Below are 13933 nucleotides of genomic sequence, written 5' to 3' on the forward strand. Positions count from 1 at the left end.
GGCCCCACCACTACAAGATGCCCTTAGATTGTGGGAAAGGGTACAGCATACTAAGACGTCACATGCTAACAGACCTCATTTTTCTGACGTTCCTTAGTGGTTCCTCGACAGTCCTAGGGACATTCTGGTACACAAAAGTGCGTAGAGCCCTATTCGAGACAGTTATTTGGTCGCTTGCTATTGAGTACACGGTCATGTCTGATCGTTTATTCACAAAAGCTTGTAACCTTTTCTCCCTATTGTTTTACAAGTAGAAGAACGGGATTATCTTTTGTGGGGCATCTCAAGCTGCTCCCTTTCTATTGCTCAGCACCCTAAGCTCGCACCTAGGCGGCTCCCAGACCTGGATGCTCACCACCCAATCACCAATTCTGTTGCCTCGGTGCCGAGCTGTGCACGCCGAAAGTCAACTCCACCTAGTAACTAAACTTTTAGCCTCGGGATTTTCTTCGCAGAGTGGCTACCGGCATGGGTGCGGAGAAATGACATGGGGTTTTGTGTTTTGCCGACACATTTACTCTCGCCTCACACCTGGTAGGTGGTTGGCATTTTGCGTGCACCAGCCTAGAACTGTGGTGCGCCACTGGTAACTCAACATCGCCATGGCAGCGTCAGGTATACCACCAAAAAAACCAATGGGATTTGCCGCAGGCACTTTTGATCGCCCAGGCGTATCCTTTGACATCAAGATTGCGGACCCCGCAGAAAGAATACAGGCCTACATTGATGACTACCAAAATCCAATAGGGCCAAACGGCACGGGGGTAGGGTCCCCTATTCATCGCAATAATGATATCCGTCCGGCCGCTAACGGAAGTTTTCACACAAGGGTTTCGACGACGGACTGATGCGTGACCATATACGATTAGTTTCTGCGAGTTGTACTGCAGACCGCGCTACAGCTGTGTTTTCACTCATTGGAGGCCAGTATTTGACCAATCGGGTTGGAAGCATCCACGGCGGCGCGGTGGCATTGGTCTATGATATGTGTACAACGATGTGCGCCGCACCTTTGGCTAGGAAAGGGTTTTGGGAGTTTGGAGGCGTGTCTCGGAACTTGTCCATTACATATCTGAGGCCTGCAAAACCAGATATGGACATTATGGTCACATGCGAAGTGCTGCATATGGGAACAAGGCTCGCAACTATAAGGGGTGAGATGATTGACCGGTCAACTGGCAGTCTCTTATCTACTGCAGAACATAATAAAGCAAGTGTTACAACGGGAAATAAAATGTAACTACTCACCGGTTGTCGGACTTAGTTTTGGTCATAGATACCTACCTACGATTGCGCCTGTCTAACATTGTGTGACGATCTAATACGCTTGCTATTGCTAGAGCTATCGGAGAGGAGCTTTTACTATTCCAAAAACTTCAGTTGTCCTAGATTCCACAGCTCGGGGTGCTAGCTCATGGTAAGGTCTCGAAACTCCTGAGCCGGCGCCAGTACGTTTTACCATGATGCTCACGACAATAGCTTGTTGGGTTGTGCACATCTCGTGGTGATTTGGGAAATATGTGAACATAATTAACAGCTACTATGATATCTGCTATTGTTGACGTAATCACTTGGGTTGATTATGTGACAATTTCAGTGGATAAGTCGTCAGGCCAGTATGCCTGATCGATACCATTACCCCGGGTCCCAACATTGTAACCCAGTTGTACAGTGTCGACAGGAAATTGCAAGACCGGTCTAGGGGTTCGGAACATCAGCCCACCTAGGGCCTCAGACTGTCGCCGTTCAAAGAATTCGGCTTTCAACAAGGTCTTGTCTTGTCTCATCTTGGCAATAAACCTCGGAATGCTGTAGTTCATGCTTTGGTAATGTCGAAACACTTCCCTGCCCGTCCGCGTCCATACGTCTTCCCAGACTTGAGCAGGATACTCGCCCACGTACTTTGCTAACCATTGATTGTAGTAGTTCAACGAAGTATCGACCAGATATGAGCTGCCCTCTTCCGATTGTTTTATGAGCGCTTCCAGAACGGCACAGGTTCCGGCTATGCCTATGCGTCGGTCAGTGAACTGTCGAATCAGGAGAAGGAGTTAAATATCAAAATAGGATGCTGTTCAGACTTAAGTCTTTCTTACCAGTACAATAGTCAGAGTTAGGAAACACTGGAGTGACTGGTTCGTTGTTACCCATTGCTCGACCGAATCCCATAGAAATACCACTGTGTGCATCGCTGATGGGCTGCCATCCGCTCCGGTGTGACAATGGGCCATCCCAACCAAAGCAATTTTCGCGAACATAGATGATTCCTCTTTCCCGTCCCTCCGTCATCTTGAAGACATCCTTGGCGCCAAATCCGAACTTATCCAGGGTATAAGGCCTGTACCCGTTCACCACCACATCAGCATCCAATATGAGCTTACACAGCTTCTCCCTGTCCTCTTCGCGGCGTAAATCAAGTGAGCAATTCCATTTGCCCCAGTTCAGATCTGGGTGTAAGCCTGAGAAATCGGGTAGATGAGGTGCCGTGACTCTCATGACGCTGGCTCCAAGTTCCGCGAGGCCACGGGCGATAGCTGGGCCTGCGATGACACGCGTCAAGTCGACGACTTTAAGGCCTGCGAGGGGCCGCTGAAATGAAGTTTTGGTCGAAGCTCCTCTCCACCAGCCGCTCTGCTGTGTTGATTCCTGCCGCATCACTTTGTACAAGCCCATGCCAGCGTTGGCCCTGCCTTGTGGGCTCTCCGCATACTCGACCGCGTCCAGGCATATTGTGGCAGCCTGTCTATGTTCGTTCCCGAGTTTGTTATCCCAGAACTCGGCATTCTCCTCTTCGATGCGTCTCATAAACGGCACCCAAGATGATTCTGTGTCCTTAATCTCCGGGTCATCCTGCCCGAAGCCAATTGCTGCAAGGCTTGGATTCGGATTGAGACTGCCATGAAGATGGAAGAATCGATTGTCCCGGGTTTTATAGATATTCGTAACTGCCTTGCGAAATGGTGACGAGGCCATCTGGTGCAAGTCTCTGTTTGGGAAATGTGTCGCGTACTTCTCGGTGAGTTCGCGGATTGGTGTCGGCTGGATGGGCTGAGAGAGATCCGGGTTAACCTCGACTAAGAGAGCAGACATGAAGAATAGCTGTGCATGATCGGTATTGATGGTGACTGGAAATGGTCCTTGGCCATATTTACGCTTGATCAACACACTCAGGAGCACTGCTTCGAGTCCTTTCAGCGATGCAACGCTCTCAGCAAGTCTCCAGTTTATAGGCAAACAAGGATTAGGCGAGCCTTCGAATGTGATGTATTCTGCAAATGTCTTCGCCTCACCAGGTAAACCCTTGTGTTGAGGGTGTTCCAAAAGCCCCTGCATCAGGACTGTACGAGTCTCTCGCGGGATATAGTATGCAGTGACATCACTCTTCTGCGGCGCCATTACGGATAATAGGACACAAATAAGTTAATTTCTGAGTGATAGTATCTTGAAGCGACAACATAAGGAGAACAGTATATCTAGAACATAAGGAAAGCGCTGGCGAGAGATTCGCTTTAAGCTTAGCCGAATAAAACCGAGCAGACACCTACCTAAGTTACATGCCGAATATTCACTCCACAGGCGGAGAAATTGCTCGGCACCGAGAATCCCACATAGGAACAGCAGAAGGAAAGCCCGGTATTGTCATCCTACGTTAGTAGCATAGGTCGATATCTAAAATTGACGTTGACAGCTTGAATTGCGGGAGAATGAAGCATTGAGCACAGAGAGACCTCCAGGACCAAGATGCCCGAGGATAAGTGTCAGTATTGTGCTGTGTGCAATTACACTGGTAATTGTTCAGTGTATAGCCTTCTAATCTCGTTGACGGTGCTATAATTTATTCAGTACCTTAGCACCTTTCACAACACCATGTGCTGTGTGATGGTAATCGTGACCGCATTTCCAACCCATCCATTCCTCCAATATCAGGTCACCGCCCTGGCCTGGCTTCAGCGGGTCTGGTTCCCATCCGTCACCCGCTATACCAGGGGCTCCCTGCGGTATCGCGATAGGGAGAGATGGAGAATGGCTCAGTCGAACGAGGGGTCTTTGGTCATACGCGGATGCCTCTAATTCCTGCTGAGTTAGAATGGGCGTCACGCACGCGTCTGTTCCATCAAACGTTGATTCCCAATGGCTTCTTGTGTTAGATGAAAAAATGCGAGTAAGCTGCGCTCGAATATGAGGCCAAACTGCAACGTCATCTCTAGCGCCCTCGACTTGAAAGCCATATGGTGAAAGCTTTTCCACGAGCAGCTTAAAGAAGTGCGGTTCAAGAGCTCCCCTGCGCCAGATTAGTAGCCTGTCAATACTGCTGTGTGGTGTAACTTACACAGCTACATATCCATCATCTTTGGTTCTATAAGTGGCGTAATAAGGACATCCACCATCTAGAAGATTGGTTCCCCGCGGTTTGTTCCAGAGCGCAGTCTTCATAGCCAGCCTTGGAGAGGTTGCAATAAATGCGGCGCCGTCCACCATGTTGGCCTCGACAATCTGACCACAGCCTGTCTGAGTACGGTTATATAAAGCGAGAATAATGCCCAGGAAACACACCAGGCCGCCGCCTGCAAAGTCTCCGAGAAGGTTCATTGGGGGTGATGGAGGTGCATCACGGGTTCCGAGCATCGATAACACTCCAGACACCGCGAGATAATTTATGTCGTGCCCGGCCATGTCCTTGTATTTGCCATCTCTTCTAAAACCAGTCATACGAGCAACGATCAACCTGGGATACTGCACGAGTAAACCTTTGGGATCGAGTCCCAGCTTTTCAAGAACTCCTGGTCGAAAGGGGTCAATTAAGATATCCGCCTTTTGAATGAGGTCTCTCATCACTTCCACCCCTTCAGCGCTCTTCAAGTTGACCTCCAAGGAGCTTTTCCGTCGTGCCAGTAAGTCTTTGGATCCCAAGGTACCCGGGACTGTGGGCCGATCGATTCGCAGTACAGAAGCACCCCAATCTGCACATAGCATCCCAGCAAAGGGGGCTGCAAATCAAATTAAGTATCTTCCAGCTTAGAGACTTTGACGAAGAACTGCTCTTACCTGGCGCCAGCCCTGCAAGCTCCAAAACACGGACACCGGATAGGGGAGTCGTTGCAGCCATTTTGAACAAGGAGATTGCGTAGAATTGATTGATGGTGCTAAAAGTGAAGATCAGAAGTGTGGCGACCAAATAAGCTATAAGCACTCCAACTGAGAGATGGCAATTTACCAAGGTAAAACAATGCATAGTGCATAATTAGTGAACAGCCGGTTAGCATTGGGCCCTATCCCCGGCCACCGCCTTCAAATCACGAGGTAAGCTTAGTAGTGGAAAGGAAAATGGAGACGAGACTGTGAGAAGTACTCTCTGCCTAGTAACGTTGGCTTCCAATTGTTACAGCCTCAACTACCTGGATGGGCTTCTCTAAAGTGACACATGTAACTCTCTCCACGTCAGGACTAGGTTCTTCCCCTCTTCGCTCAGCAGCACAGCGTCATGATGATCATCTGCAATTCTACAAGCATAGATGGAAATTTGGGCCGCGCTGGTCTCTTAGTCGCCTTCCCAGTTGTGTGATTTCACATATGAGCGATCCCTTGCAAGAAGATTCGGGGCATATCTACATATCGAGCTCTGAGATACTCTGCGAGGTTCTACACATATCAAAGTCAGCAGATGGGTCTATGTTCATTGCTAAGATCGTATTACCTTTCCTAGCGCGTCTATCTTAATCGAGCTGCTGACGCCAGCTCCTAGATGGCCATGCAACACAAAATGAACAGCTTGGATGTTAGGAAACTCGCATCGCTCGATGTGGGTATCTTTTCCAGCGTCTTCATCTAAAAGCCCTAAGTTAATCATGGTCAGTCAAGAAGTTTAGAGGTTCGAAGTCTCACGCATCCTTCAAACCTATGTGGGGCAAGAATCGTTCGATATGAGATAGGGCAAGGAAGTGGAGAGCTAACATACATCGAAATGTATCGATAGTAAGAAAGCTTCGTAGCCAGTCGAATTTCAATTTCATATTGGTCCTCTCTGGAAAGAAGAAGCCAACATTCGCATTCGACCCCTTATCACCACTGCGTGCATAGACGGCCAATCCTAGTGGGACTCTATCGGTCGGCCCAAAATCATCTAGGCGCATGGGACAGGCGGTTTCATGACTGAGCTGTTTCGGCAGCATATGTTTAGGGGTAAGCACCGCTATGTCCGGGACAGGGACAGGTCGGCTTGGATCTTCCAACGAATGAATTTGCTGATGCACCTTGTGACGGTCAACGAGTCCTGGAAAGTATGTGCAGATCAGTCTAGGCTCCGCAGTTCGATAATCAAGATTCGCTGTCAACCCAGGATAGCCTTGAAGTTGGTTGCTCAAGATTGGCCCCAAGAACTTCCCAGCTGTTAGGCGTTGAGGGTCACTCGATTGGGCGATAACCCTCAATTGTACTGTTGCTTCCTCCTGGTTCCTGGGGTCTTCCTTCGGCATTCCGTACAATTGAAAATCAAGGACCTCAAGCTTAGAGGTGTCAATGATCTTGCGGGCCATTCCCTCGAAACTCTGTGCCTTTTCCCGGGCTTGAATTCCCGTTATATAAACAGAAAACTCGGCCTGATAGCCCCCGATTGCCATTACAGCAATTTTCAGCGTCTCAGGGGGTGCACGTCCTTGAGCATGTCAATTGAGTATCAGAAATTATGGGCATTACTAACGCACCTCGAACATGTGAAACAAGGACTTGGTCCTTTCCGACTTGTTGAATTGTTATGTGCGTAATGTCTGCAATGACATCTGGGTTGTAATAATAGAGACCTTGGATCTCATAAAGTAGTTGCCCACGCAGAGTGTCGACGTTCACACTATACACTGGGTTAAAGACCTGTTAGATGACCAAGTCCTGAGAACTTACACTCCATTTTGTCCTGGTTGCTTCTGGATGACAGCAGAGCCATCCTCTTTGACCGCTGCGATAGGATATGAGAGGTCATAGTAATCGGATCCCATGCTCATGAAGCCCGCATAATTGCCGCCGGTCTACGGCGGTCTTAGATAGGGCCAGGAGTATCAACATGAAAGAAATAAGGAACCAGGACCTACAGAATAACATCCGCATTCGATGAGATGACCTGCTGCTAGTGCACTGGCCAATCGGTCGAAGTCATTCACTCCCCATTCGTGCCACCAGGCTGCGGCACCCATGATCTAGAAGGTATATATGTTAGTAGATCATGAAGGTCAGTCTCCAAGCTGAGGTTACTCACTGGACTCGCGTCCGTGCATCTCCCACATATGACGATGTCAGAACCTTGCGCCAGTGCTCGGGTAATGGCCCAGCATCCCACGTATGCATTAGCTTGAATGATATCGGGATACCTTTTCCGCCAAGTTGCAAAATCTCCCGTTGAGCGGGTCAAGGGATCAATTTGCAATGACTCAATTTCGGAGAGGAGACCATCCCCAGTGATAAACGACACGCGTTTGCGAGACCCGTGAGAGGACAAGAACGACTGTACTTTCTCCGCCAGTGCTCTGGGATTCAGCCCACCAGCATTAACGACAATTTTGAGGTATGGGTTGGAATAGGTCAGATACTCCTGATGAGCCAAGCGAAGTGAATGCAAGAATCCAGGCTCGTAGCCTTCGCCTTGGCCAGCTCGGAGCTGAAGGGATCTAGAGGCCAGATTCGCCTGCATGGAAACAATGTTATTGTCTGAACAATAAATTCGTCGCTTGCCATACCTCGGACATCCAATCCCCAACGATTACATCGAGTTTTGTCGGGCCGCTAAGCATTGATAATAGTCCTTCAACCACTGTCAGCAAAGTCCACCTAACGGGGGGCGCTACTGGGGGGTTGACATGACAAACCATCGAGCCGATCTCCAGTTGATCCGGAGATGTTACCGTTGACAACCGGTCTTCGTGGCGCCATTGTAAGAGCAGGGGTGGTTTGTGAGGGTAGTGAACGTGAGATGCCGTCACCTTGTCGCTTGAATACTGCAATCGTCATCGTTCGAGTGATTCTTTATATAAAATGTAGGCTCGTTATTGTGGCCCTCCCGGGATATCGTTTTGTGGAGCAGTACCGAGATGTCCGCGAATGGCGGCAAAGACTAGGCCCGGCACCGAGAACATCTTCTCCACAGTCAGTTCAACATCCAAGTAGTCTTGCCGAGGTGACAGGGTGGTAGACACCGACGATGCTGGTGAAATTGTCGAAAGAGCCTCCCCAATAGAACTGATTACTTAGGTACCAGATAGCCTCAGCCAAGACATCTAATCTTGCTTATCGTTTGAACAACCCTGTGGACCATCACCATGTCGCAGATTTACGAGTCACCTTATAAACTTGAGATACCTGCAATAGACGTTCCAACCCTAATTTTCTCCGATCCATCCAAGTCCCAGCCGCAATATTTCAATGCCGACAACCCTGCAGAAAATTTCGGTCTCAAACAGGCAGAAATATGGGTCAAAAGATGGGGGAAAGGCTTACAGAGCTTCGGCATCAGAGATAATGACAAGATCATGTTATGCTCTGGAAATTCACTCTACTTTCCAATTCTTCTCTGGGGCGTCTTAGCATCAGGTGCAGTTTTCACAGGCTGCTCCTCAAAAAGCTCCGTAGCAGGTAGGAATTTATACTCAACAAGACAAGACGACAATGGCTGATAGATCAATCCTCAAGAGCTGAACTATCAACTTACCGATTCGGAATCACGCATTCTCTTGACTGATCCTGAATGCTTAGAAAGATCACTCGAAGCAGCAGACAAGTCCGGGTTGTCACGTTCGAATGTATTCGTTTTTTGTCGCCCAGGAGAGAGCTCTTCCTATCCCGTCAGACCATGGACCGATCTTTGGGCATCAGAGTCAGATGCTGTTGAATGGACGTGGAGAAAGTTCTTGAGCCAGGGTCAGGCAGAGTCCACTACAGCAGTGATAAATTATTCAAGCGGGTGAGGTGCAGGAGATGTTATGCATTGTGGTCATCCAGCTAATTGAAGCCACAACAGGACAACGGGAATGCCCAAGGGTGTCGAAATCTCACACTACAACATCGTTTCCAACTCGCTACAAGTAGCATATAAACGCAACATGGTTGCTGACACGACGGCAGCTCGAGCGAGACGGCACCGGTTAGACATGTCTGGTGAAAGATGGTTGGCTCCCTTGCCCATGTTTCATGCATATGTAAGTACATGCCCTGGGATGGCAAACATGTGTAGTTGTGTATTCCCTGAAGCGTGTCAAGCCTAATAATGATCTATGGTCAAACTTACTACTGTACTACAGCTGCGATAAGCGGTTGCAAAGTCTTCATCATGCCCGAGTACAACCTTCACAAATATCTCTTGTACTTGGATATTTACCGAATCACCTTTATGACCGGTGTTCCTACGCTCATGACATCTCTCGCGAAGCACCCGGATGCTTCTAACTTCAACCTCAGCGCAATTGAATCTGTAGTCACTGGCTCTGCTCCCCTGAACCCAGAGATCGGCAAGTTGGTGCAAGATCTCTATTTACGACCAGGGGTCCAAGTCAAGCAGGGATGGGGTCTTACAGAGACTACGTGCTCCGCGACAGGTTTTGCGCAGGATGATGAAGATGACGGGCGTTCAATCGGCTGGCTGAATCCTAACATGCGCGCCCGAATCGTGCCCACGCCTGATTATGATTTCGCAGACTATGAAGGGATTTCCCATCCATTGGGTGAAATCTGGGTCTCGGGACCAAATATAATGAGAGGATATTACAATCGCAAACAAGAAACGGCTTCGTGCATTGTTGTCGAAGGAGGCGATAGGTGGTTCAAGACTGGAGATATCGGCTACGTGGATGGCCGTGGTTGTTTCTACATTGTTGATCGTATGAAGGTAAGCAACTATATATAGCAAAGTTCTGAAAGCTTAATGCTGACCATTAGACAGGAACTCATCAAGGTCAAAGGACTTCAGGTTGCCCCGGCAGAAATTGAGCAAACACTTTTGGCCTATCCAGGCATCGAGGACGCGGCCGTCATTGGCGAAAAGAGGTGCGTCTCTTCACATCCTGATTGGCTTTGATCTTCTTTTTCTTATACTAAAGAACACCTTATTAGGCAAAATGGCGAATTCCCAAAAGCATTTGTAGTTACCAGTCATACTGGCCGTAAGTTGACAGAGATGGAGATACAGGATTACATTTGTGGGCGTCTTTCTAGGCATAAATGGCTGACTGCCGGTGTGGAATTCGTCGATGCTATTCCCAGGACGCCCAGTGGCAAGGTTATGCGGCGGCTACTTGTCAAACGGCAAGCAAAGACCACGTCTAAGTTGTGAATAACAGAATGATTTTATCAACTTTGAAAATGCTTCTCTTCCTTGAGGTAACAACTCAACTGTACTGCTCAAAAGTACTGCAGGCGTGTGACACAAATGAGATAATTCGTGCAAGGGAACCTCTCATAGTCCTTTTTCTAGTTCATAGGATTCTAATTTCTACAGACTGTCACACGTGTTAAATGAGCTCAATTAACATGTCTTTTGATCCAGTCAATGATTTCTAGATCCGTACGTTGACGAATACCTGGGCTCAAAAGTCTCGAACCCATGGCATAGATGTGCAGTTGCCCCCATTCAATGTGCAATTTGTGAGGGATACCAGCATCATCACATGCCCGAGCCCAGCCTTTGCTGTCAGATAACGCAAACTCCGCTCCTCCCGCAAGAGTGAGTTGGGGGCACAAGCCTCGGAGTTCCTCTGAACTTCGGCATAGAGGGTTCACTTCCCGAGAGTCCAGCTCATAACTACCAGCAAATGATCGTGCAAGCTTAGGAACAGCCTGATTGGCCATCACAAAATAATCGCTTTCCACAGACGCATTTCCGCCTTTATCAGTAGAAGACGCCATGTCAATCCATGGTGAGATTAGCACGGCAGCGGCTGGCTGGGGAATCCCGAGCCTCTGAACCTCAATCGCGGTGAGTACGGATAAGCCGCCTATGAAGGGTATTAACTGTTAGTTGCACAATTCATGAGTACTGCTGATATTGCACTTGCCCCCAGCTGAGTCCCCCATAAAAACAATGTTCTCTGGTGGTATAGCGTTCCTTAAAAGCATCCGGTAGGCGGAGAGGAACGCGTTAAGCTGCGACGGGTGCGAACTCTCGGTTGAAAGTGCTGGCAAGTAGAGTAAGCATGTAGACTGACACGTGGTATGTGCAATAACTCACGGTACTCCACACTCAGAAATACGATGTCTATATCAACACTTTTGGCTACCTGAACCCATCGTTCCATGTAGTCGACATACATTCTTGCCTCTCCGCGGGCGTAGCCCCCGCCATGAGCATACAGAATAACAGCTTGTTTTTTGGCATTTTTCGACACGGGGACCAAAGAAGACAGGGTTTGTTCGCCTGGGATGAGATATGTATCACAGTCGCATTGGACTTTCCTTGCTCGAGATTCGGGCAGTTTGCCAACTGGAAGCCTACGGGCCAGGTCCGGAAAGGCAGTCGATGTGGCAGAGAGGAATGCACGTTGGACTTGGGTCCGAAAAGTCTGATATGCGGGGAAGTGCGGGAGTAGGATTCTGCGCAATAAGAATAGAAGTATGAGGACAGAGAAATTATAGAGGAATAGAAATGACTGAAGTGGATTCCTGAAGAGCAGGGCAATCAGTGATGCCATAATGGTGCTTGCGAATGGCCCGAAGCACGAAGTAAGGCTTTGAGGAGAATGGGATGTAATGCAGGCTTCACTACCTGGAAAATTGTATCGCCGGCATGACCAGCTCAACGCAGAGTGATCGATCATATGCTTCATCCTGTTTTAGGACTACCTAGTACTCTTGAGTCGGTCTGGGGGAGTGAGCCGACAGGTGGCGGCAAACACCTCGGTACGTAGCATCGGCGCCGAGCCTCCTAACGGCGGTCCATGGCCTGATCTTGCAAACCATCTTTCACCTGAACCATGACAGCAGTATCGTATTAATAGAGCTATTGAGGTCTATTTACTCGTTTACAGTCAGATATTGGCCTAATTAGATGTCGTTACAAACAAACAACCAGCCAGACAGCACAGTCATCGAAAATGCTTGCTGCTCTTGCCACCTCCCCAACAACAGCGGAATTTAATGGAGGCGGTACTATCGAAGATGGAGATTCTACATATAAAATTCGCGAGACCCCCATGGGAACGAAACGCAAACTCAAGGTCATCTTCATGGGCATGGGTTGTAGCGGTATCGACTTTGCTCGACAGCTAGGTCGAACAATGGAAGATGTGAAACTTATTATTTACGGTAATTTGAAGTCTCGTCTCACTTTTAATAGACTCGACACTGGGCCTAACATTCCAAACCGATAGAGAAAAACGAGGACCTTGGCGGCACCTGGCTTGAAAATAGATACCCGGGCTGCGCATGCGACATTCCGAGCGTATGCTATCAGTACAGCTGGGCCCGAAAGCCCGACTGGTCACAGTACTATTCGGCCTCGCCGGAAATACACAAATACTTCAAAGATGTCGCAGTTGAGGCCGACGTAATCAAGTACTGCAGTTTTAACCACAAGATCATTCGTGCCGAGTGGCTCTCAGGACCGGGCAAGTGGAAGATAACAGTCATGCGCAATGGAAACCCGGACGATACATTTGACGACTATGCCGACTTTTTTCTACATGGGGGTGGCGTTCTCAACAATTGGAGATGGCCTCAGATTGAGGGACTGCATTCATTCCGAGGGACTCTTGTCCACACGGCTCGTTGGCCAGAATCTCTTGACCTCAGTGGGGAAAAGGTTCTTCAAATTGGGATTGGCAGCTCTGGTGTCCAGGTGACCCCTAATATTATCGAAAAAGTTGATCAACTCTATGTAGTTGCTCGTTCACCCGTGTGGATCACAGCAGGCTTTGCACCCACGTACGCCGGACCCAATGGTGACAACTTTGCATACTCGGAGGAAACCATGGCAAAGTTTCGGGCCGACCCCAATCTCTACCTATCGTACTGCAAGGCAATTGAATCGGAACTGAACGTTCGCTTCAAGTTCCTGATCAACGGCTCCGAGGAAGCGGAAACCTCCCGGGCTTACTCAACACAGGAGATGCGGGCCAAGCTTGCCGCAAAGCCGCATCTGATGGACAAGATTATTCCAACAAATTTTGGCGTTGGGTGCCGCCGACCTACTCCGGGGAATGGATTCCTTGAAGCGCTCTGCAGCGACAAGACCACGGTCCTCACAAACGAGATTCAGAAAGTCACTGCCTCCGGATTCGTTGACAGCGAGGGCAAAGCACATGAAGTGGACACCATCATTTGTGCTACCGGCTTTGACACAAGTTTCAGGCCTGCCATGCCCGTTATTGTCGACGGTTGGAACCTTCAAGACCGATTTGATGGTGACACTATCGGATATCTTGGGCTTTCAGTGCCTGAAGTACCTAACTATTTCATATATATCGGTCCCTATGGGCCTCTTGGACATGGGTCTGTCGTTCCTATGGTCGAGGCTTACACGAAATACATCATCCAAGTGCTGCAGAAAGCACAAGTGGAAGATATAAAGAGCCTCCGTGTGAATCGCGAGGTGGCAGAAGCCTTCACACGGCACGCAGACTTGTACTTGCAGCGCACAGCTTGGTCAGGGCCTTGCAGCTCGTGGTTCAAGAATGGGCAGACGCACAGGAAACCACTTTGCTGGCCTGGCTCACGTGTACACTATCTCACAATATTACAGAAGCCGCGTTTCGAAGATTTCGACATGGAGTACCATTCCGGGAACAGATTCAACTTCTTGGGGGATGGGTTCGACACGCGCGAATTTGACGGGCGTGATTTGACTTGGTATTATGGTCTGATAGATGGCAAAGACGAACAGCCGAAGTCCTTCACCGGTCCTCAGTATTGATGATCCCGATTGCACGGGATGGCACATGAAGCGTAATCAGTCAAGAATAGA

The 13933-nt window shown here is 48.9% G+C and overlaps 4 protein-coding genes across 4 annotated transcripts; 2 read left to right on the plus strand and 2 right to left on the minus strand.

Moving 5' to 3' along the window:
* Positions 1-1580: 1580 nt before the first annotated feature.
* On the minus strand, positions 1581-5107 carry E0L32_009832 (uncharacterized protein; the record flags this gene model as incomplete). The annotated part of the gene is made up of 5 exons (XM_031144838.1): positions 1581-2011; positions 2097-3384; positions 3847-4282; positions 4331-4988; positions 5047-5107. The coding sequence occupies 5 exons, from the start codon at positions 5105-5107 to the stop codon at positions 1581-1583; spliced, it is 2874 nt and encodes a 957-aa protein (XP_030990354.1).
* Positions 5108-5565: 458 nt separating this feature from the next.
* On the minus strand, positions 5566-7917 carry E0L32_009833 (uncharacterized protein; the record flags this gene model as incomplete). The annotated part of the gene is made up of 9 exons (XM_031144839.1): positions 5566-5640; positions 5696-5835; positions 5957-6652; positions 6702-6844; positions 6895-7019; positions 7083-7187; positions 7247-7672; positions 7725-7789; positions 7854-7917. 9 exons carry the CDS (start codon positions 7915-7917, stop codon positions 5566-5568), a joined length of 1839 nt encoding a protein of 612 aa, XP_030990355.1.
* Positions 7918-9145: 1228 nt separating this feature from the next.
* On the plus strand, positions 9146-10205 carry E0L32_009834 (uncharacterized protein; the record flags this gene model as incomplete). The annotated part of the gene is made up of 5 exons (XM_031144840.1): positions 9146-9179; positions 9282-9865; positions 9920-10023; positions 10090-10139; positions 10192-10205. The coding sequence occupies 5 exons, from the start codon at positions 9146-9148 to the stop codon at positions 10203-10205; spliced, it is 786 nt and encodes a 261-aa protein (XP_030990356.1).
* A 1860-nt stretch (positions 10206-12065) lies between these two features.
* Positions 12066-13882, plus strand: E0L32_009835 (uncharacterized protein; the record flags this gene model as incomplete). The annotated part of the gene is made up of 2 exons (XM_031144842.1): positions 12066-12276; positions 12342-13882. The coding sequence occupies 2 exons, from the start codon at positions 12066-12068 to the stop codon at positions 13880-13882; spliced, it is 1752 nt and encodes a 583-aa protein (XP_030990357.1).
* Between the last annotated feature and the right edge of the window lie 51 nt (positions 13883-13933).

Source organism: Thyridium curvatum, assembly GCF_004353045.1.
Source record: "Thyridium curvatum strain D216 chromosome Unknown NODE_75_length_202845_cov_76.514972, whole genome shotgun sequence".
In the NCBI taxonomy this organism is placed as follows: domain Eukaryota; kingdom Fungi; phylum Ascomycota; class Sordariomycetes; order Thyridiales; family Thyridiaceae; genus Thyridium; species Thyridium curvatum.